General features: G+C 41.6%; 1 protein-coding gene across 10 annotated transcripts in view; it reads right to left on the minus strand.

Annotated features, from left to right (window-relative positions):
* Positions 1 to 24,170, minus strand: part of ERC2 (ELKS/RAB6-interacting/CAST family member 2) — a 976,550-nt gene that overhangs the window by 175,766 nt on the left and 776,614 nt on the right. For 7 of the 10 annotated variants that reach the window (XR_010111441.1, XR_010111442.1, XR_008625007.2 and 4 more), the window contains one exon: positions 17,102 to 17,236. Coding sequence is in view for 3 of the 10 variants with exons in the window: in XM_055110956.2 (XP_054966931.1) it covers positions 17,102 to 17,236 (135 nt within the window). In the remaining 7 variants the exon portion in view is untranslated. Of the gene's footprint in view, positions 1 to 1,569; positions 1,636 to 17,101; positions 17,237 to 24,170 lie in introns of all 10 variants that reach the window. The other 3 variants (XR_008625008.2, XR_010111445.1, XM_063602456.1) reach the window with 1 other exon arrangement.

Here is a 24,170-nt window from a genome sequence, read left to right on the forward strand (position 1 = left end):
CATAGACATCCAGAACTTCTCTGATTTCCCCGCTTCCTCATACTGACAAGCTTTCCTATGGAATGACTTTGCATCTGGAAGTGTTAATTCCAGTGCCGTTTTCCCCTTTGCCAAGAAAAGGGAGAAGAGATGAGATACTTCTGTATTAACATGAAGCAGGTTTTACTGGCAGCAAATGGATCTAGGAGGCATTACATCTTTACTATGTAGAAAGATGTCGTACCTGAAAACCACCATCCTGTGAACTGCCCCCTCAGTACCAAAAAAAGCAAACTGACCCATTAGTGGGACATGTAACAGGTTCAACTAAGAAGTAAAACACAACAATGAAACTCACCCATAGGCCAAACGTACCAGCTTTTGGTTAAACTTCACCTGAAGCACTACCTGCCATGCTATTTGAAGGCAAGACTCGGGGAAAGACATACATGCTAAGTTATCCCAAAGAATTGTCCCACACCTGTTGAATCTCCAGCACTGTGTCATTTCATGCTTGTCCCAGAATAAAGAACTATATAGATTGAATACTTTCTGATCAGAAAAAAATCACCATGGCACACAATCTACCACATTCCTTGTTCTGAATAAAACATCATATGCAATGTTATCAAGTTTAATACCATATTCCATGTAACCATATGTATATTCAACTCCAGGGAGTTTGTGACTTGGTGTTAAACAGCCTGCAGTATAGAGGAGAGGTGTAATTCCCAGCAGGAAAAGTTGCTAGACTTCAGTATTCCATTCATAACCATGTGGTAATTACGTGTCACTATTCAATCGTAATGCAGACAGGACGTAAATAAAGGGTGGATTCTTAATAGCTAAAGATCAGCTTTTAAAATACAAAACCCTCTGATAAATACAATGTGTATAATTTCTAATGCAAAGCCTCATAGAAGTATAATTTTTATAAAGCAACAGATAAAATGTCACTAATAAGACCTGCTAATATGAATATTTCTATTCTAATTCGTTTAAAGAGTTACATTTACCCATTCACCATTACTATGCCTTCATCCTTGTGTTTTCTTCAGAACTGCCATAGAAGAGATAGCACAATCCATTAAACGGCCTTCTTAGAGATGATAGTTTCAGCTCCATGAAGATACATATTTTATTTTCCTTATTCCTTGCCAAACATTTGACACAACCAGAAGGACGTGAGAGTCACACCACACTGGCATATCTGGTGAAAGCAAGCAGTCGGCTGAAAACCACGACTGGAGAATTGCGACAATTTCTGAGTCCACAATCATGCCTTAAAAAGTGTGTATAAATCCTAGTAAGGGCACAGTTTACATCTTAAATAACACAGAAACATTTGAATCGTGCTAAACCCAGCCCCAACAAGGCAGAGCAGTAATGTGGTTGTGGGGTGGGGAGGTGAGGTAGGATGGAGGGGGCTCTTGGGAAGGGTCAGGGCACGCGGACATTCTGCGCTCACAGAACACAGTAGCAAACACAGGGCACAATTCACAAACATCAGCGAGCACAATTGAGCACGCACACAATACAACACTAGAATGCAATTTTTTAAGAAAAATGATATAAAAGATGGTTTCTCACCCCTCAAAACAAAACTGGAACTTTGGTTTACAGGCCCGGCTATGCCCATATGCCCTCCTCGTCATCCTGCGGCCGGCCCGAGGTGGGAAGGTGCACAGAGAGGAGGGGAGCACCAGAATGAAAGAAGAGAAGGTTAGTTACACCGAGATGCACTGGAAAGGCACACTAATCTTCACTTTGTTTTTTAATCTTCAAGACTGAGGAAAAAAATCCATAGTAACTTAAATTCCACATCACCGACTTGTCAAACACATAACCGAGTTTTGTATCTATGGCAACCCACAAACAAAAACATTCCACCCACCCAGCTCTGAGTCTGTGTCAAGATCGGATTAGAAGATTAAAATTAGTCTACATTAGCAGATGATTATTTTTTTGGAAAGCATGCAATCTGAATTGCATATGCCTAAGGAGTAGATTAAACCTTTTAAGTAAGCAGAGAAGTAATTATAGTAATCAAATACCCTTAATTTCTCTTAAGCTTAAAGTATCAATAAAGGCTGAAGAAGAATTAAACACACACACACACACAACTCCATCTACTTGGGTGGAACAAACTTTTTCAGCATGCAATAATTCATATTGGTTATTCCACAAAGGCTCAAACATGCTGCGATCTTCTTAGTTGACAGATTCTATTTTGCTCTCAGCATGAAAGAGGATGCACTGGCGATTTCCAGTTGCATGGAATGATTATACATTTGCAATCAAATAAGTTTCAAAGAAAAGAGAGGTAAACTTTCAATTCAGTAGAATGCTTGTAGAAAGAAAGTTTTGCTTAACTTAAAATTGTGTTCAATTATGGATAAACTGAAACTTCTTTGGTTGGAATTCTTGTTGAAAAGTGTTTCAAAAATAGCTCTGGTGACTTTCCTCACTTAGTGAAGTGGCTAATATAGAGGGAAATGGAATCTTTGAAGACAGAAGTATATCCCCAAACAAAGTCCCTTTTTTGAACAATTCTCACAGTTTACTGCAAGGATTGAAACATACCCTGGTGTCACACATAGTTTGAGAGCTGTGCCTTTTAATAGGTCTCCAGTGAAGTCAGATTTTGCCATGATTTGCTTCTTGTTTTGAAAATCAGGAATAGAAGAAAAAAAATAACCTGGAACATTTTCTCATTATTTGACTCCTTATTGGTTAAGTAGTTACACTATTAGGTTGAATCCTATGAAAATGCCAATATTTGGCCATTTTTACCTAGAAAAATAGCAGTTTCATACAGTTCCACCTAATCTGGCCAATAGGCCTGGTCATTTTTATCTACTCAAAGATTTATTTTCCAACTGACTTTCAATACAGTTTATTTCCTTTGTATTTCTATGTATTTTATTTTATGCATTGAAAAAAGTATTCTGAGAAGAGATCCAGAGAGTTCATCATACTGCCAAAGGGATCCACGGCCCACGAAGGTTACAAATCCCTGACTGACTTGAGTCAGTGGAATGATTTGCACAGAGTCTGAACTGGACAACTCAGTATGAATTTTCACTTGACAGCTTAGGTAGGAATATTCTGGCAAACAATAAAACACATTGATCATTTTAGCTGGGCCTTCTTATGTAAAAATTACCTGTGTTTATTTATTATTAAACAGTCTAATCATTGCTCTTGCCAAGAAACTTCCCTTTTCCCTATGTGACTTAGGAAAAATGTATTTTTACATTCATTTAACTTCCTCTCTGTCCCTGGAGAAACGAAAATTTGATGCTCCTTTTCATCTTCATGAAGGAGGAAAGTTTACACCATGAGACCCTAGGGCATTCATAAATGGGTTTCAAGGGGCCTGGCAACCCCTTGAAATTCAATGAAGAATGTTGTTGAGTATGTGTGCAAATATATGTCTCTGGATGGAGGCCCTAGCTTTCATCATATGATTCTTGACCCCCAGAATCGCTGCTGTAGAAAAACTCCAAGCATAGAAGGATGCTATGATTTGCCAAAGTCACAAAGCAAAATAGGAGGCTTTCTCTAAAATACAGCCTACAGCCACTGCCGACTTCTTCCTAAATAGCTATAAAATAACTTGCAGAGCAGTTTATTTCATTTCACATTTAAAACCCAACATCATATATACATTCATTTTGTTCCAAATCCATTCCTATCAGGTTTTAATTTTTAAAAGAGAAGAAAGTAAGCAAAAAGAAAAGCCACTGCCACCAAAACCTACTACTATTTTCTTAACAGTGAAATGTGGTCTAATGCAAATCACTTTTAGCAAATTAAATATATTAAAAAGTGGTAATTAATTATGATTGAAACAGACAGGAGTTGTAGTTTGAAAGTACACGCTGCCAATATCACTACTACTGTTCCTCGTCCACCATAGGAATAAAAAGGGGCTCCCAGATGTCGAGGGTTATTAAAAACCAGATGTTCAGATCGACATCTTGTATGCTAGTGAATAAAGTAAAGAAATATGACAGTCCAATGTAAACTTTGCTAACATTTAATGTGGCAGAAATGTGGATAAATTCCTTTCATGAACTCAGAATATTATGCATTTTTAAAAGTTTTTAGTTTTTTAAAGTTTAAAGTTTTTAAAAGAAAATAGAGAAGTGGTGGCTCTTTCTGGTCTCTCTAATCTTCAAAGCTTAAACATGAATTGACCCTCATCGCCAAATGATCTGGGTCAGAGTGAGTGTCCGTTTGGGGAATAAAAAACAAAAATGCAGGAGCTAATCAGTGCGGGAGCTCCAAGTCTTTCCAAACATATGCAGCTGTTTCACTGCTGCGCTGCCTGCATCTCTGTATGCAAATATTAATTTGTTCAGCAGCCTTACTGCACAGAAATGTAAATTTGGGGACCCAAAAATAAGAAACAGACAACTATCACTTGATCCTTAACTTCATGCTAAGTTGTTGAGAAATACTTGGCATTTTAAAATGCATCTATCAGGCCTGGGAGAGTCTGTTTCCTTTCCTTGTTTTTCTGTTTCCAAATCTACTTTGCAGTGGCTGTTCTGAATGCTGCTCGGTGTTTGATCCCTTGTGTGTCCTTTGTGAGTGATTGTTCTGCCACCAGTTGCCAAAATATCTGGATGGGAAGAAAGACTCTAGTCCATCAGTCATCTGCATGCTTTTGTTCATCTGGGGATGGGAACATCCAAGGTGGACTGAAGCCCAGAGAGCACAGTGACCACAAAACACAGCAAATTCTGAAGGGGAGGAGGTTTAACTATCAAATAACCTCAGGACACATCTACAGTTCCAGGGATGACGTGACAGACAAGGGGGTCTTGATGGAAATCCTGTAGTCCCAGATGCTGCGCCCTAATGGGATTCTGTAAATATTGAGATAAAACAAAATTCCTCACCGATGGGCTGCTCACAGCGGCTATGTTGATGACAAGCTCTAAAGGCAAAGGGACTGAGTCATCGTTGACAAGACAAGAGACTTGTTGTTGTGGGGGGGCATTTATTAGCTCCAGCAAAGAGGCTCTGAGAAGAAACTCTATAATCTGACATGATAAATGGCCCAGTGTAAACCTTTAAATTGGTCTCTATTTGAAGTATTAGGTATAGCCAGCAGGCAAACCTGAGGCCACCACCGGATTTTGTTTTTTTTAAACACCTGAAATTCTCTTTGAGTTGATAGCTGGCTTTTTTTCTTGAAATCAAAGAATTAAGTTCCTAATGGGGATCTTACTGTCACTCCTGTCCTAGAAAGGAAAGCAAGTAGAACCAGGGAAGTATCACTTTCAAATAGCCTACTGCCTTTGTGGGAACTCAGCCAAGGTCTCTGCCTGGAAGGTCCACCTGGCTACCTTGCTGGAAGGGGTGCAAGGAGATGATCCTGGTTATAACTAGGTCTGGTGTGGGCAGTCTTCAGACTCGCCTCCACCCCTAATTCATTGATGGCTTCTCTAAAGCTTCTGAAACTTCAAGCCCCAGGACTTTGCAACGTTTGGCTGCACAAGTCATGAAAGCAAGATCACAGTGTGGAATTTATGATGTGCCCTGAGCCTGGGCTCAACCAAAGCAGATCCTGTTAGCATTTCCAACTGCAGGCTTGGCCAGAGCCGGGAAAAACAGACACATCTGTAAAGGAAAACAATAGGCTTAGGCATGAGCCTGCAAATGTGGGGCACCGAGCCTCATCAGGGTACTAGTAGGTTTTCTGCTAAGGTCAAGTCCAAACCTTCCCTCTGGAGACCATTCATTCTGACTTTTATTTCTCCTGCTTCCTGGAATGCTTAGTCCATGGATGAATGTCTCTGTTCAGGTGATGGGGTCAGGTATGGCTATAAACTCTTACATGACTTGTATTTATTATAATCTCTGGGGCCCATTTGCAGGTAAGATCCCCCGCCAAAACAGGAAAGTCCTAGCCAGGTTCAGAAATCTGCTTCCTGCTCTTTTAAAAATAAGCGTTAGCTTATTTCTGAGCTGGGATAGAAAAGAGCCAGTATGTATTTGCACCTCGTCCAGGTTAGAAAGAGTGCTGACGGCTTCTGTGTTTCCTCCCTGAGGCTCACCAAGGCCCGGTGACACAGGTGTCAGGAGGTTCTTTGTGCAGATATGGAAAGGAAGGCTCAGGGAGGGAGGTCAGGTAGCTCACCAAAGGACACCTGGCCAGGAGCTGGGGAGCCAGGGTCAAATTCCAGCCTGTCTAACCACAAAAGTACACCCTTCTGACTCCACCATATGAGCCGAGAAGCCACAAAAAGAAGAGTTCACTTTGACCCCAGAAGACATTTGTTGGTTCTGCTTAGCTCAGCTCTAGAGTACGGTGAACTTGGTCCTGCCTTCTTTCCAAGCTGTTGAAGACCCTGGTTGGAACTAGAAGCTACAATTTAGTTGGGTCCCTCTGGCTCTTGGAAGAAAGGGGTCTTCATATGCAAGTGGAAGCTATTTACGTGGACATATCAGCAGCACCCCAACACATTTTAAGATCTCTGAGGGGAAAGGTAGCACCTTCACCTCCTTCATACTGTGCCATGATTCTCAGATGTGGGAACTTAGATATTTCTAAATGAGTAATTATGGAAGGCTCAGTTCTCACTGTTTTGAATGACTGGATTCCTCTGAAGGAATATGCTTCCTGGATTCCCAGAGTTCCTTACGATTGCCAAGATTGTGTTGAGTTGTGTCTTCTCAGAATGACTCTTCCCCTCTTCTATCGCACGAGCCACATCTCTGGTTTATTCTTCTACACCCCAGTGGTGAAAGCGAAACTTCATTGGCTGAGGGGGAACACAGTAGGAGATGTCCATATTTTAAAAGACACACTGGGGTGTCTCTCAAGGGAGAGGCAGGTACTGGAGAATCTGTGCAGCCTGGATTGGTTCTTCTCAGCAAGTTCACCTCACTAGGACACGCTGAGGCAGGGCAGCCACCTGAGACCACTTTTCAAGCCATCAAGAACGTTATAGAAGTTTGGGTGGCCTTTTCCTCCACTTCTAATATAACATCTTTAAGTGCTTCCTCAATTTTTTTTTTGCATCGTCATTATAGGGCAAATTGAAGAAACTAGTTTTCTATTTCCTTCAAGCAAAATAGCTGTGACAAACTAGTCTTTGGTGCACTGTGCCAGTTCATTCAGCTCAAGGACATCAGATACCCAGCTGAAGATGAGAATGGTTGAAGCCTCTATGTCGGCCAACAATATTGTTTGGGAGCTTAAAATCAACATCTGCTAAAAGCGGAACCATTGCCAGATAACCATAAAAAAGGGTGGGAGTGAAGACAGGCTTTATTTTCGCTCCTTCATCGATCAGTCATTAACACTTGGCTTTGTTAAACACAGTGAAAATTGTGTTTTTAACATGACTCTGGTTCTGCCATTTCCTTCATGGTAGGCAATCAAATTTCCTTTTGACTCTTCATTTCCTCAGCTGCTTAAAAAAGAAAATGAGGGGAGGCTGAGGCAGGAGAATCGCTTGAACCTGGGAGATGGAGGTTGCGGTGAGCCGAGATCGCGCCATTGCACTCACTCCAGCCTGGGCAAAAAGAGCGAGACTCCGTCTCAAAAAAAAAAAGAAAAAAAAAAGAAAAGAAAAGAAAATGGGACTACCATATCCTGGCCCCGATGCTTCATAGGTTTGCTGTGCAAATTAAACCCAAGAATGTAAATTAAACCACTTTGTGGATGTTACAGACTTACACCAATATAACTAGACATATCATCCCTGTTGGTAGCATTAATAGTTGATTACTAGTAAAACAAATTATTTGATATTACACTAAAGCTGAAGGCAAAATGGTGTGTCTAAAAAGGATCTGATGGGGTACAAAATGATTCTTAAATATTTTAGAGTCTCTGGGCTGTTCAAAATTGACATTATTAAGATCATTAATAGATGGATGCCCAAATCCGAATTTTTAAAATGCTATTGGTCTGTAAGGTGGTTTCCTGCAATAACAGACTTTGTGAGTGTGTGCAGGGTATGTTTAAAGGATGTTTCCTACTCCCTTTCCTCTGCTGGTCCCTTATCTTTGGAGTGCTGCAAGTGCCTGGAGTGTTGTAAGTCAAACATGATCCCTATTACATCAGTTATAGAAAAAAAGAGAGGCAATGGTGTTTAGCAATATAAAATGGATTTCCCTGCTTCCCGACATTTCAAGGTTGGCCACCCCCTCTCAATGGGGGAGCTAAAGTCCTGCCTCTTAGACAAATGCGACTGGATTAAAGCAGCAAGTTGAAAAGAAATCAACCCTCCAATGTTGCCAAGATGCGTTGCATCTGTAAGCTGGAGAGTGCAGGCTATGTCTGAAAAACCCCTGTTGACTCAAAGGATACTGCAACAAATCTCTTAATGTAACCCTAATACTGCAAACAAGGTGTAAAACCTAGACAAATCAGTAAAAGAAAAAAAAAAAAAACACTCTACCCCAAATAGCATAAGACTCAATGAAATCTTCAGTAGGCTCAAACCTCCTTTAAGGAAAAATCCTTTTCTAACAGGAGGATCCTGATGCATTAAGCAGCTCTGCATGTTTTCCATACTCAGTGAAGACCCTACCTGGCAGGGCTTATTAAATCATGCCCTCATGTGCTTACATGCAGGGAATTAACATCACACCCAGATTAAAGGGCTTTGACAATAACCTGCTCATCTGCAAAGCCAGCTTCCCAACTGCTGCGTAACTCCGCCTCCCTTCCTCTCCTGGAGCTCTTAATGGTTGGGTGAGCATGTAACTGCTGGTAGAGGAAGGAGGCAGTTAAATACCTCCCACAACAACAGTTCAGACATTTGTCCCCATTTCCTTCTTTACCTGTGGCCTCACAGAGAGCCACCGCAGGGTTACTCTACAGCTTCTGCTCTTAAAAACAAGCAAACAAATAAACTGCCCCTTTTATTTCCCAATGGTGGGAAATCACATATGCCGTCTGGCTCACTTTCTAGTAGTTTTGGGGATTTTTAGTAGTCTCTGAGGGATAAAGAAAAAAGAGACATCTGTGATATCTTTCTATTTCTTAACCTGCTAAACACAGTATCCTCCAATCTACTTGTGAGAAAAGAAGTATTGGGAAAGAGGCAAGTGGCTCTCAAGAGCTATTTCAAAATGCATGCCAGGATATCCTTGGCTACAGTTCTGAAAGGACTGGCCCAGGAGTGGCAAGGGTCAAAACTTCTGAACCCTTCTCCCATGCAAAACACATCAGCACCAATAAGAGGTTTCTTCATGGGTTGTTGAATTTGAAGGCTTCATCCCCACATGAAACAAAACTCAAGGCTCCTTCCAAGAAGTGGGCCATGACATTAGATTTGCAATGCAAAATATATATATATATATATATATATATATACTGTCTCTTATCTGGGCAAGCTTTAGACATACTAGCTTGGTTGGAAACTGATATTAAAAGCCTAAAACATGTAACTTTTCTTATCAGGTTACTATCATGGGGAACTAAAGATTCCTGGTTTTTTGTATGTTCCATAACTATACTTTAGTAAGCCCTGATATACGGTGTTAATTTTTCTTCAGTGAAGGAAACATGAAGATATATTTATGTGCACACATACATATATATGTATATATAACGTATATTCAAACATGCACTCAGAGGAAGTTAGGGAGAGAAGTTTCTAGCTAAACATGATCTTGTGAAATTCTTCCATATGTGGAAAAGTCGTCAGTTCATCTGACATAGAGCAATACATACATATATACACACAGGATGCTATGTATACATTTATCCCACATTCATTTAACTTCAAAACATAAAATAAATTCTTTTTATTCCTCCCTAAGCAAAAGCTAGGAATAAAAACTCTATATACAGAATTCATCTTCTGGGGGCAACAGAGCAGGTTGGACCCCTTGCCTGTCTGTCAGAGTTCAAAGGGCTGCACGTTGACTAATCTGTTGGTGAAAGTGCAAGGGAAGCAGAGCATCAATCACAAAAGCTGGCCCTGCATTCACAGAGAGGGGCTCAGTGGGAGTAGGGGATCCCACGGCCTCGAGCTGGTGCCCCAGGAGGGGCTGCTGTGACTGCTTCATTCTTCTGTTGGACTGTGAGGCCCCACCAACTTCTTGTGGACTAAGCATAAAATGCAGAAGGAGGACAAAAGCAGGTGGCTTTTATGAAAAAAGATCTAGGGCCAGGAAACACATGGGCCTGGAGCTGTCACCTGCCTCCAGCCACAACATCGATGAGGACATAATTGCAGGGATGGCTGGAAATTCCCCTCTTTAAGGAATGCTCTTATAGGATGCTGACTAATTCTACCTGAGAGCAGTACCCAAGGCTCAGGTGTATGCAGAATGGACAGAGGTAGGAGGGTGAGAGAGCAAAAGCCCTGCTTTTCTTTTCTGAGCCAACTCTACCTTATGGCTCTTTTGCCTGTAGAAAGAGGGGAGAAGGGACATATTTAGGGACCAGAAATCTCAAAACCAAGGCAGTGAGTGCTGCAGCCTCTCTGAAGCAGAGTATAGGTTCAGTACTGTAAGAATCTGCCTATATGCAAGAATCCAGAATCCAAACACAGAAAGGAAAAGCAGATTCCTATCAACCATTATAAATTAGGTCACTGGGATCATTTTACTGTATCTTCAAATACAATTTGTGTATCAGTTCTGTGACCAGAGTTTGAAGAGAAGGCCAAATCTAGGCATGGGTTCTTTAGTAACCAAGAAATTTGATGACTTATGGCAAAACAACGTGTGTCCCAAGTAGAATTCTATGGGAATTTTCAGCAGAAAATGGAAGTGAACATTCAATGCTCTGAAATATGTCCAATGGTACAAACACGCACTTTGGCTGAGAGCCAACACATGCTGGGACCACACAGTCATCAGGAGCAGCAGAGAAAGCACCAAGGATTACTATTTATATCCATAGACAGATTCTGCAAATTACCAAGTAGAGTGGATAATATTTAGGATTAGGGCAATCAGTTTCCTAGGACAAGATCCATAGAATGGACAGACACCTTAAAGTTCAGAATGCAAAAGGGAAAACCTAGCTTCTACCACAGAAAAGTCACTCTCTGAAAGTACCCCTAGCACCCTGGCTGATCTGACAGCAGCCCTTAGCAGAATAAAGCACCCTCTGTTTTGCTCTGGGGGCATGGTTTGCTCCAGATCCTTGCAGGTTCAGAGGCTCAGGGGAGAGTGAGCAAGGGAATGTGAATCTTGGCAATCCACTGCCAAGAACCCTTTGTGACCCAGAGCAGTTCCCCTCCCTCTCCAGGCCAGTCTCTCCACTACTTGAGGATCTCATTCTGGTGATTCCATAGAAGCAGGAGAGTTTGCAATTGGCACAGGGACAGCAGGAATAGAGAAGAGTAAAAGGGAACAGGTAAAATGGGGGGAAATGGAAGGAATAAACTCACAAAACAGAAGAATGGAAATAAAGACAATGAAAGCTGGGGCAAATGGAAAGAGAATGGATGAGACTATATATTTTTTCTTCTTTTTTTTTTGAGACGAAGTTTCACTCTTGTTGCCCAGGCTGGAGTGCAATGGCGCGATCTCAGCTCACTGCAACCTCCACCTCCCAGGTTCAAGTGATTCTTCTGCCTCAGCCTCCCAAATAGCTGGGATTACAGGCACTCACCACCACACCCGGCTAATTTTTGTATTTTTAGTAGAGATGGGGTTTCAGCACATTGGCCAGGCTGGTCTCGAACTCCTGACATCAGGTGATCTGACTGCCTCAGCCTCCCAATGTGTTGGGATTACAGGTGTAAGTCACTGTGCCTGGCAAAGATGACATTTAATTCAATTTTGGAAAATAAACAAAATAGGATAAAATTTACTACAATTCCATGGGAAAGGGAAAAAGCACATTTGCACTCAAGAATAAGTGGATCCATCATAGTTGTGCAATCATAAATACACGTGGTTGCATAGATGTATCCAAGGGGTTTGCCACCAATGTATAGTACTCAGAGACTCAGGATTTCATCTGGGGCCTGTTGACTTTCAGTTTTGTGACTCTGGATCATTAACAACCTCTGAGTTTCTTTATTTATGCAATGGGGATACTTCCATCTGCCCTTCCTATTTCCCGAAGCTACTATGGGAGCAGTTCATTCAACAGACATTTACAGAGTACCTCGTAAGGGCCAGACATGTGTGAACATGGGACAAAGAATCTGAATATAAAATGTGAAATTCAACCAAATTTTTCTGTAATTGGTCACATAAGTATCCTGTCTCCATGCTCCTAAACTCATAGCCCTCATTTAGAAGTTGGTTTTCTGTAAGTAAAATGTGAAATTTAAAATTTAAATACTATCAGAAAGTCTCAAAGGTGGTCAAAATCCCTTGAGCTCTCCAACACCTATGAGCGAGTATTTGCATTCAATGAAGGAGGAAGAGGAGAGAAGAGTTTTCTCTTGGGCTTTCAAAAGTGGCCACCTATTCTGAGGTTTCCAGCCCCAAAATATTTAGGTTCTTTGCCATTTAGGCCCTTCCCAACTAGAATCAGAGCGGCAAGTGCTTTAACACATAGAAGTACATTTTGCACAAACAAGCAGTGAGATCAGGGTCCTTGAAGACCTAACACCCAACCCAAGACCCAGGAAGAGAAATGTGAGTCCTAGATGCACAAAGGGTAGCCTGCATGGTGCCTGGCATTTTAAGTTGGCTGGAGTGTGGACCTCATGCTGACGCTGTGCTTTTCTTATTCACCAGGTTAGTCTATACCTGGGAGCCGCTGGAATGAGCTTAATAAAATATGACTTTTACTGGGACAGTAAAACTTGTATGATGCCTAGAAAAAGGAAAGTAGAAAGACTTGGTATCACTGATATGTTTTAAGGCAGAGAAGGAGATGCTATTTAAAGAAAATGACAGATGAGACTGATGACAACAGATACAGAGAACATTTAGGAAAAGCTGAATTTCTACTTGGCTTTGTGAAATCAATCTTGGTAACCTAAGAAAAATCTCTAATGTGTCTCCAGCATGTTTCATTTACTCTTTGGACTTTATTGTTTCTCAAAACACACCAGCAGAGCTTGTGTCATGGGAAATATTTGTTGTCTGCCCCCATGGCCACTTCTTGCTTTGAAGGATTTCCCAAGTCATTACTGGGATTTGTCTAGATATTCTACTTGGACATATTCAATGGCTGTGACCATCCTGGGGGTCACAGCCCACCAGCTATTAAATGCTTCTCTCTCAGGTAGGGGGCTAGATTCTTGAGCTGCCACACTGCACTGACTTCTCTTACATCTTCTCCAAATCTTCCCACCCCCTCAGTAATCCCTCAAGGGCTGTGTATTTATGACGATTCTTGATATCCTGGGTCCTCAACCTTAATGACTCCCTTAGTTTAGATCTACTGGGTTATTGGTGGGATCACTCTTTCTCAGATATTATTGCCTTTAAGAAGGTATCCCAGGAAATGAATGGAAGAGGCACTTCCATTTTCGGTTGTGCAAAGCAAGAAGCTGCCGGAAAATCCCACCTTCTGATAAAAAATACTGCTGGAAACTGGATCAGTCATGTTATAAAATGGGTAGTCTCTTTTTTCACCTGATACTCTGAGAACAATATTTCTCAGAGCACAGATGTTACTTGAAAGAGAAAAGAAATCTACAATCAAATAAGTCTGGGAAATACTGGATTAAATTAAATTGGGGAGCTTTCTTTCTTATATGACTTTTTAGATCCTTTGATCTGCTAATTGCCCCAGGACGCTCGAAGATAGAGTTATAATATGGAGCACTTTCACAAAATTCTTTGCCCAGAGAATCTTCGTTTCAAGGCTTTCCTCATGGGACTAATGTTCTAAAAGTTACTTTGGGAAATGCTAGTCTAGACTTATAATACTTGGATTCAGTTTCTCTTAAGGAGCAAGAAAAATCATAGTGAAGGAGAAAGAAACATGGAAGAAATGGAAAAAGAATATAATTCTGTAAGGACCTGGCAATACTCACGTAATTGAATTACCTAAGGAAAAACGAGTTTTTCTGGAAAAGTAACAAGGCAAATGATTTTTCATATTTCTGCATTTTCATGTGTTCTGATCTCTTAATAAAGCTCAAGAGGCAATATCAACATTTTGTAGCCCTTCTTCCATAAGTCATTGTTGGTCAAGCCTTTAAGGCCATAGGAAGGCCAGGGCTGGAAGATTCACAGAAAGGGAATCAGGAATCCCTGAAAGAGACCCTTCCCCTTTAAGTCAGGTCAGCTAACATTATGTACATCATGAACATTTAGTTAAAATCTCATCCGCATCACCCCATTATTAGGACTCTCATGCTTTCATATGGCTGTCATTTTTCTCCTGAGAAGAAACATATACTCATATGTACCCTGTATGTATTAGTGTATATGGTCTACACAATTAAGTGTAGGGTTTGTAATCAATTGGGAAAGATAACTATTGATAACTATTATCCATTGATAACGACTTTATTCTGGGACTTAGATTTATAACAGTACATATACTGATATATTAGTTATTGGTTACCAAATCTCAAATCTCCAGTATAGGACAAGGTATCATTCCACTAGACCTGGGATGCCCAGTCAAAAGGGGCATCCAGCTCAGGAGATATAGCCATCTCCAGCACTGGTGCCAACCTACTCTCACACTAGGGTTCCTTGCTTAATCTCTCCTTCTCTAATTAAAAAAGTCTAGCAAAGGAGCCTTACTGACTTGATGATTTCAATTTAAAACCACAAAAATATCCTTGTGGTCAAGGGTATTTTACTTTCACAGTGAACCCCACTGCAGAATAAGTTTCTAAGGTATGGGCCCCTAATTAAGTTGGAGCTACCTTTTATCTGCCTTGTTCTGATTGACATGAACCAGAAAAGAATTGAACAAGACATCAGACGACCTGGATTCTTATTCTAGGACTAGACAGCAAATGCCTTGAAGACAGGGGTTCTGTCCATCATGCTCTTCCCCAAGTGCCACATAGTGGCTGCCATGGAATTAGGTTAGGAACTCGGAACAGGATTCCAGCCTATTCACCCACTTCCCGGGCCCCAGATTTCTCATCTGGAGAAGGCGATGAGGTTAACTGCCTCTATGTCCATGGGTTGCTTAGAGTGTTCACTGAGATGGTGGATGTGAAAGTGAAAGACCATCACCATCTTCCTAACAGTAGCAGTGAGAAACATGTGCCAAAGGTCTCAGCAACATGGCTTAGCCAGACACTCTTCAAGGAATGCTAACTCTTCTGGGAAGGACACCACCCTATGACAAACTCTAGTGTCAGTGGACAAACATAAGAGTCAGTCAAGTGGACAAGACACCCTAGTTTGTGACTACACCTCTCTGGAAAAGTAGCAGGAGCCTAGCTTTTGTAAGAAATATCATTCACAAGGCAGATAGATGTGCTCTAGTGCCTCATTCCCAGTAGAACATAGGAGCATATGTGTCTCTGTGATGAGACAAGCTGGTTTGTTATCTCAGCAGGTCCCTGGATGACCTACTCCCCTGACTTGGCTCCAAATCCTTCTTTCTACTCTTATGGTACTCTCTGTTTTTGTCTCTCTGTTGGGGTTTGAGTGGGGGAACTCAGGATGGTCTTCTAGCATGTGTGGCTCAGAATGAATGGCCAAAGTGGGGACTGCAGGCTCCCACCAATAAAACCTCATACTCACCCTATCTGGGAGAATGCCAAGGAGAAAAAGGCAGGGACCAGGAATGAGAACGAGTTGGTTTAGTTAGCAGGATGCCAGGTCTACTGGAGCAGGCAGAGGCGGGGAGGTGGTAGTGGTGGTGGTGGTGATGGTGAAGGGTGGTAATTGAATAAATAAAACCAAAACACAGACATACAAGATAATGACATGAAATTGACACCTCTCTCCACATTTCAGATCTCCAAATCAAGAGCAATATTTTGGGAGCTAAAACATGAAATCATGCCCTGTCTGTACTTGGCTTCGGAAATCTAGATTTTTTTCTGTGTGAACAGCTTCAGCAATGTTGGGGTCTCTGAGGGCAAAAGCTTCCAGGTACAAAGGTCAGGTCAAGCTCAGGGGCTGGGGAGCCTCCTGGTGCTGGCTGCCTCACTGCACAGCTCCCAGGAGAACTTCTAATGCTGTGTTCTATATAAACAGCTCCCCCAGGACTTGTACTCCAGGTAAAACATCTTGGAAACTTCAAATCTTAACTTCTTTGGGATGCTAGCAACAGGAGGTGAAAAGGAAACAGAGCCACGTGAAAAGTTTTAGGAGCATCACAAGTACCTCCTCCCCCAGCAAACAATTAAACTGCCTCTTCACACAGGTAATTCTGAAAACCCCTCACCCTGCCATATCCAAAGGAGTGCATACTTATCCAGATGGTTCTATTTTGTTACCTATTGCTCCCATCTATGGAAATGTATCAGTTACACTAGGATCACCAAAAACGGGGGCAGGGGGAGGCAGGAATCTTAGTACAACAAAGTAAGAAATATTGCTCATATTGACTATATTATCCTGCTAGTTTGCATTTAATTTCCTAATTTCCATAAAATTCACCTTCAAGAGTTTTAATACTAAACACTGTAAATAGTTTTTGCATTTGGTGGGTGAATGTAAATATTGCTGTAAAACCACAGGCGGTTTTTGTTTTTGTCAATCCATCTTTTCACATGCGTTACTTAGTCAAGGGAGGAGATAGGGTCCAAATCAAATAAACCAGACTCCTTGACTTCACTGGCTAAAACGCAGGCAAAACGGATTTCTCTCCTTGTTGTTTTACCCCACCATTAATTTGCATCACTAAAGAATTTTCTAGGAAAGTGCTCAGCGAACTCAAGGCTTCTCTGGTTGCCAAGCTCATGGAAACAAAGTGCTTTCTCTTAAAACTCTGAAAGAGACATTCCAAAGTAACCCGCCATGAGATACGGAGCCAGCAATAGACTACATATCTATGAAAGAAGAAAGGAGGGGAGGAAAGAAAATGCATAACATAAACAAGAAAAGACAAAACCTTAAAGAGGAAGGAGAAAGAAAAACATTTAGATTCCTTGACTGATGGAAATAAATACCAAAGCTATTAGTTTCAGTTCAAAGAACGTATCACTTTATGATGTTTATTATTTCTTGAGGATTATTTATTTTATCTTAAAATATCTAAAGGGTAAAAGGGGTCTTGGAGGTAAGCAGCGATGAAACTGACCTGGTCCGGAGAGGGCCTGTGATTGGAATGTTGCGACCTCCCAGGAGATCGATGGTGGTGGTGATGGTGGTGGTGGTGGTAATGGTGATGGTCATCATCATAGTTGTCTGCCATCAACTTCATTCTGTTCTGGGTCTGTGCAGAACAAAAACCAAGGAAGATTCCATCAGGAGCCAGAAGATCAGTCAAAGAGATTCGGGGCATAATTACAGTACTTATAGGGATCCCTTTGTTCCTAATTCAGGAATTTTCACTGTTAGTCAAGTTGAAACTTAATAAAGAAAGCACCATGCCATTAACTTTGGTGAAAAAAGGTTTGTCACATCCTTAAAGCTATTATGTTACATCTGTAAATGTTAATGTACTTCCTTCTTGTGATTTAAAAGGGAAAAAATGGACATACTCTAAGGTGCTTTGCTTTACATTATCAAGCAATCACAGAGATCCAAGGTGAGCTTGCAATTGCAACAATTATGACTGAGACTCTAGACCAACACTCTAGAGCAAGCTGGAGATGGAAGTCCTGTATGGAAAGATGGGAAGGGCTGGGTGGAAACACAGAACTACAGATAAACAATGGTCTCACAAGACAAGGCAGAAAAATCCACTCGAACACTGCCAAATGCAAAAATACTGATGGAGATGGTTTACTGCTCTGATGACTTCTTGGGAAATGGCTCTCTATGGACATTTTAACTGATTTTGTTCCTTAAGGGAACTGAGCAAAAGGTACAAAGTCAATGGGAAAAGAACTGACCACTCTAGTTTACAATCCATGATGCCTGTCACATGAGGCAACTTGGAGTCATGGTTAAACCCCCAATGCAATAGAAGTGTACTGCTTTATTATGCAGGGCAAGAAATGGACCAGTGAGGAGTTGGCCTGACAGGCTCTCAGAATCTAGAAAAATGCCTAAAGACCACGGGAAAAAAAGCAGACAAAATTATCCAGCTCAGAAAGTCGGGAAATGAGGGTTTGAGGATAGACCTGCCTGGATTCAAGTCCTGGCTCCACCTCTTTGCTGGTTATGTGAACTTAAGAGAGTAAACTGTTTATAAACCTCAATTTCCTCAACTCTAAAATGAGAGGAATAGTGCCTCTTTCCTTGGGGTTGCTGCTAGGAGCAAATGATATGATGGACTTCAAGTGTCAGTCCAGTAACTGGCAATGAAAGTCAAATGCTGTCCTTACTATAGTTACTGCTGTTGTTGTTTGCTGTAAGACATTTTTCCTCCTTTGTATGTGCTGCTTCCTTTGCTTGCAATGCCTCCCTAGCCCCCTTTCTTCACCTTTAACTTCTATGTCTGGCTAACTCAAACTATTTAATCTAGGAGCCTTTTCCTCACCCTGTCCTCGAGGCTGGGTGACACGTGCCTCCTGCGTGCCATAGCTCTATAACCACAGATTTATCCGTCCGTATGTCTGTAGACCTTGAAGCTATTTCTTTCATCTGCCTCTCCCTAGAATCTCGCATAGGGCCTAGCAGATGTAGATATATAATACATGCTGCTGTAATGAGTGACCAAAAGAATGAAGGGGCCATGATTTTGAGGGATGCTGCCATCCTAGAGACAAGCTACATGTTTGTTTTCAGCAGGGAAGGTCACGGAGAGTTGAGGACATTTCATGAGTTGCCATAACAATCCCACTGGTGGCTCAAGATGACGATGAACCAACAATACTTTCAGAGAGCCAGAAGTCAGTGGTTGGCAGAGCCTCCAACCAGTTGGAGTTTTGTTATGTAATATAAATAATACACTGACAATAAAGAAAAGTCTGGACCTAACATTGTGCATTCTTAATAGTATTTTTCACATACAATCTAACTTATTCTCAATACTTTCCCAGGAGCAATTATTACTATCCTCATTTGGCAGCTAGAAAAGTAAGGTGTAGATTTCAGCCCCAAGAGTCTCTTTCTTGACATAGAACATGGAGATTTTCTGGGTCATCCAATTCTCAATCTCTAGGCTTTTTTCCTTGTCTTGCTGCTAGCAGAAAAGGCAAACAGCTAAACAGGTAGAAAGAACTTTCCCATAAAATGCTTTGATTCTGTTAAGTTTTGGAAACACCTCACATCCCAATTCTATCTGCCAGAGGATGTCTTATGATTTACTCACTCCATTTTTTAAAATGTGTACAATATTTGAAAGGCCCCAAAGTGAATGTTAAAAAAAAACTGTCTATATGAATAAAAACAATAAAAATAGAGGGAAAGAGCCACTTAAAATTAAATAAAAAATCCCAGGCAACCTCTGGCAGCTGAGAGCATTTCCATCCTTCACTTGTCCACTTAAAGTGTCAGAAGACCCAATGGGCAAGTTATGCCTTGTGAGAAAGAGCAGGTCAGTGGAGCTGCTGCAGACTAAGTACTGAGATTCCCCTCAGCCAGCCTGCCATTGCACATGAGATTCTGAAATTCGGCGTTCACACCTAAAATTCCAGTATTGTCAGGATCCTGTACTTTTGAACTCATGAACTAATAAATCTGGAATTGTTTCTTCTAAATAGAATTCTGAGAGCCTGAGGGGAGCTGTAAGATCTGCTGTGGGGAAGAAGGAAGGGACTCGCTCAAGAATGAAGGATGGAGCCTAAACGAACAAATAATAATTCTGCTATTGTAAACATCGTAATATCCTCATCCTTTGGGGAAGCTCCTGTGATTTTATGAGATTATTTTCTTACCAGCAACAAGCCTAAAGTTCCCTACCTTTGAACTGTATCCCATAAAAGAATGTACAAGCTAAACAAGATGCTATATGCAGTCCTAAATGTGTCTGCTAAAATGAGGTGTTGGAGAGTAGGCATGTCATGGGATAAAGACTGTAAATGAATGATGTCATCTTTCCAATTTGGTGCTGAAATATAAATAAACCACGTTGTTCATGCGAATACCAGATCTGGGGGAAATGTACACAGAGCAATTGTGAGCGGAAGAGGCTTCTTTTGATTAGTCTGGGCTGGAAGAGAAGAGTGTGAAACAGAGATGAAAAATGAGAGTTTGGTCTGATACTCTAGACCGTTTTTATTTATCTTGCTTGTAACATATCCCCTAAACTGTGACCGATTTCTTACCGGCTAGTTGCTGGTGTTCTCTCCTATAAAAACAGTTTGACCAATCTTGATCCTTTAATTGTCAAATTTAAAATGGATCTCTTTTAAATTTTTTTTTTTAAGTCTGCACTATCTAGCTTCATCCCCACCCAATTATACCGGTTTACACATAGACAAGGGTCTGGAAGGACAGGAAGTCACAAATAACACTCCCTAACAGTCAATGAAAGAAAAACTACAGAAATTTGTAACAAGGATTGGACAGGGATACTGTTTGTTCAAATAACTCTAGGCCAACTTACCAGGTGATCCCATACATAATGGTCCACAGCCCTGTAGCCTCAGATGCTTGAGGTGCCCACTGAAAAGCCTGAAGCAGCAAATCTTCTGGGCAGGCAAAACTAAAAACCCAGGAAAACTAATATAGAGTTGGAGAGGGATTACTTTCCACAGCATAGCACTTGGGAACTCAGGGACTCATTTAGCGATTCACTGAGGCCCATTTTTATTTCCGTTGCAGTGTCTACCAAACTGCTGACCAGACACCTTTGCCTTTGGCTAACTGTGTTATACTCTTTTTACTATATTACGTCATGACTGTGGAGACAAATCTAATCAGATTTCATTTTCTACTTCCTCTTTCTTCAAGGCGCCACCTTATTTCTCTGGGGCCATCGCCTCCTAACAGCTCTCCTGCCGCACTCTCACCTCCCATTGAACACATTCCATTGCCAGAGTGACATCAGATTTCTGTTCCTCCCTGGATTCAGGTTCTTGGGAGGCTCCCGCTACACTCAGGAAAACAGCCTGGGTCTTTGACATGCTTAGGCATCTCTTGCTAGGTGACTGCTAGTTACTTCCAGAGTTACACCTCCCGTTCTCCTTGTCCCAGCCTTGGGACATGCTGTTCTCTCTCTCGGTCCTGCTCTTCATGCTCTATCCCTTAAGCCTGAGTTATACCCATTAGTTCTCTGGTCTTAGCTTCAATGCCATCATCTCCAGAGACAACTTTCCTAAGCCCGCCTCTTCCACTGCTTTCAGCAGAATCCTGTAGCCACCCCCCTGGGTCTCTGCCATCACAGAACTTATCTGAACCAACGGTAACTAACTGCAGGTTCACTTGGCTTTCTCCACCACTAGGTTGAAAATCTCTTGAGGGAAATACTATGTGTGGATTGCCCTTGCACTCTCCATCTAGTGCAGAGTCTCATGTCTTAGCTGTAAGTAAAAGTGTGTCAAAGTATATGAGTGTAAAAATGGATGGATGGAGAGGGCACACAGGCTACTGTGGAACAGATAAGAGGGAAGATGGGAGTCTAGGATGAGCCAGTTGAGTATTTAACTTTTGATGTGGCAGTTTAACTTTTCCTGTTTATTTGTTTTTCTTTGTTGTAATTCTTGGGAGTGGCGAAGGAAGAGTATGTGCATAGCTTTGGAGCTGTTAGGCAAGTCGAATTGGTCTTCTTCAAGAAATATGCCATTCCTTAGCTAATTGGACCCAATGCAATACTCTACCACCTCCCTGATTACTTACCTCACTAAGAATAAGGGGTGTTGGGGTGTTATTAGTTTCATTTCTTACTATCCCCTAGCGTTTGGGGGAGCAGGAGCCTTTAGAAAACCTCTGTTAGTGCCAAAAGTCAAACATGGAAAACTGAAACTTTATCCATTAACTAAAATATCTGATGAGCACCATCTGTGAAAAGGTGCCAGATACTCCAACTCTTTTGACATTTCTGAAGAGTTTATCCAAGGAGCTCTTGAAACAAAATGAAAATCCTTGATCGACTAGTAATAGACTCAATAGCCTAATGGCAATATGTAGTGATAAACACATTGTATTAAAACTGCTTTTAAAAATATTTTAGTAAGGTGGCAATAACAAACTTTGCTTTGATCAGTCATCTGGATCAAGTTAACAATAAAACCTTCATGAATATGGTTTAAATAGAAAAAAATATAATAAGATCTGTTGCTATGGGATATGGAGATAATACTGTACAATAGCAATTACTGTTTTATTCTATCAGGCTTTCTTTTCTGTCCCTGTTTCCCACTAGGGAAATCCCAAATGTTCAGGAACTTTTCTACTGTCTTGTTTCCACCTAATCAGAGCAAGGTGAACAGCTCTTGTCTCCAAGTAAAAGATGAGGAAACCAGACAAGAATGGGAGAGCTAGGGGAGGAGAGATTTCCTGACCATCCACTAGACTCACATAGCAATGAATCATAATTGAGTAGAATCTAAGTTGCAGCGCTCAGGTCACAGTTGGAGGACAAAATGAAGCCAGAGGATGCAGAAGCTATTAAAGGAATGTGCCGCATTGGGGAACTTTCTGGGAGTATGTAAGAATAAATGATGTAAAGGCTTCTACTGTGGACACTGCACTGAAATTCACTCAACACCTACTGAACATCTGCAACTGCAATGATGCCAAGAATAATTATGTGCCAGGCTAAGTGTTTGGCCAGCATTCTCCTGCTGAATCCTCACTCCTGAGATGGCTATTCTTGGGGCCCTCTTTTACAGATGAGGAAACTAAGCCCATAACTATTCAGCTAGTGAGTAGAAGAACAGAACTCAAACCCAGGTGTCTGACTCCAGAGTCCTACAGCAGTGTCATGAAGGGTAAGGTCCACTCTAGGTGCAGGGGTGAGGCAAAGATGAATAGGACATGAGGAAATAGAAGCCTGACTATAAAACAGTATAAGAAGAGGAGGAGGAGAGAAGGGTATGGTTTAAATGGATGTTCAGAGGCAATAGAGATCCCCTCCAGCTGAGGGCAGAGGCATCGAATAAGGCTCCATGGGTCAAATGCCCCTTGAGTTAAGATTTGAAAGTTGGCTTGGCTATAGGTATAACGAGAGTACACTGGGGAGATGGCACAGTAAAGTGGCCCTCTAATCACCTTGAGAGGAAAGCAGGTCAATGAGGGGAACTAGAACACCAAATGTGAGATATGCAAGTGTGTGTATGTGTACGGGCTTCCTTCATTCCTTTACTGGATGTGGAAAGAGCAGGAAATGTATGTGAGATGAAAATTCACCACCTTATTTTTCAAAATAACATCAACCTGTGGCATTTGGAAGGAATTTAAGACAGAGCCACAGCCGTATACTCACCCATGTCACACTGTAACATCTCTGGGAAAATGGGCCAGGCTCTTGGCATCTGTGTGTTTACAGATATCTACACAATCCACTGCTATAGCATCAGTTCTTCCCTGAGCACTGGTCTGATCTCCCCAAACTCATTCAGCTGATCCATCCTTCCTGCCCCTCCTCTATAGCAGAACAGAACACTGGTCGGACTCTCCCTCCCAACTTTGTTAAAGGTGGCTCTCTCTCTCGGTCCCTATTTACAGACAGAAATTTAGTAGATCATCATGAAGGTTTGGCTGGTGTTTTTATACCTACTCATTAAGCACTTTTATTTTATTTTATTTTATTTTTAATTGTTGCAGAGAATGTCAGGATCCCTCCTATATTCTCTTGTTCCACACCAGATCTTGTCTGCAGCTTGGATGGACAGTCCTGGATGTGCTGCTGTCTTCCCACCAGGAGCCCGTGCATCTTCCTCTGCTTGAGGTCTTGCTATGGCCACAGGTGCACACTTGGCCAGGGAATGGGGCAGATGGGAAGTGTTAGGGAGCTCATGCCCCTGAAACAACTCTAAATCTGTGAGGGAAGGAGATGGTACATAAATAGCCAGCATCCTGGCCCCTCAGTGGACAACCCTACAGTGTGCTCCAGAATCTTTCACTAGGTCCTCAGCAGTGGGAGCCCTGTTTGACTATAGCAGAAAACTGCCCATTGATGCACCCTTTGTTGGCCTTTTCCCTTCCCTGTATCACTGCCCCATTCTCTCACCATGTTTCTGGAGATCACTTCTCAAATAAACTACCTGCAGTAAAAGCTTGCCTTGGGATCTGTTTTGCTTGTTTCTGTTTTTTTTGTTTTTGTTTTTGCTGTTGTTTGTTTTTTTGAGACAGAGTCTCGCCTGTCACCCAGGCTG

This window comes from Pan paniscus, chromosome 2 (assembly GCF_029289425.2).
Source record: "Pan paniscus chromosome 2, NHGRI_mPanPan1-v2.0_pri, whole genome shotgun sequence".
NCBI classification, from domain to species: Eukaryota; Metazoa; Chordata; class Mammalia; order Primates; family Hominidae; genus Pan; species Pan paniscus.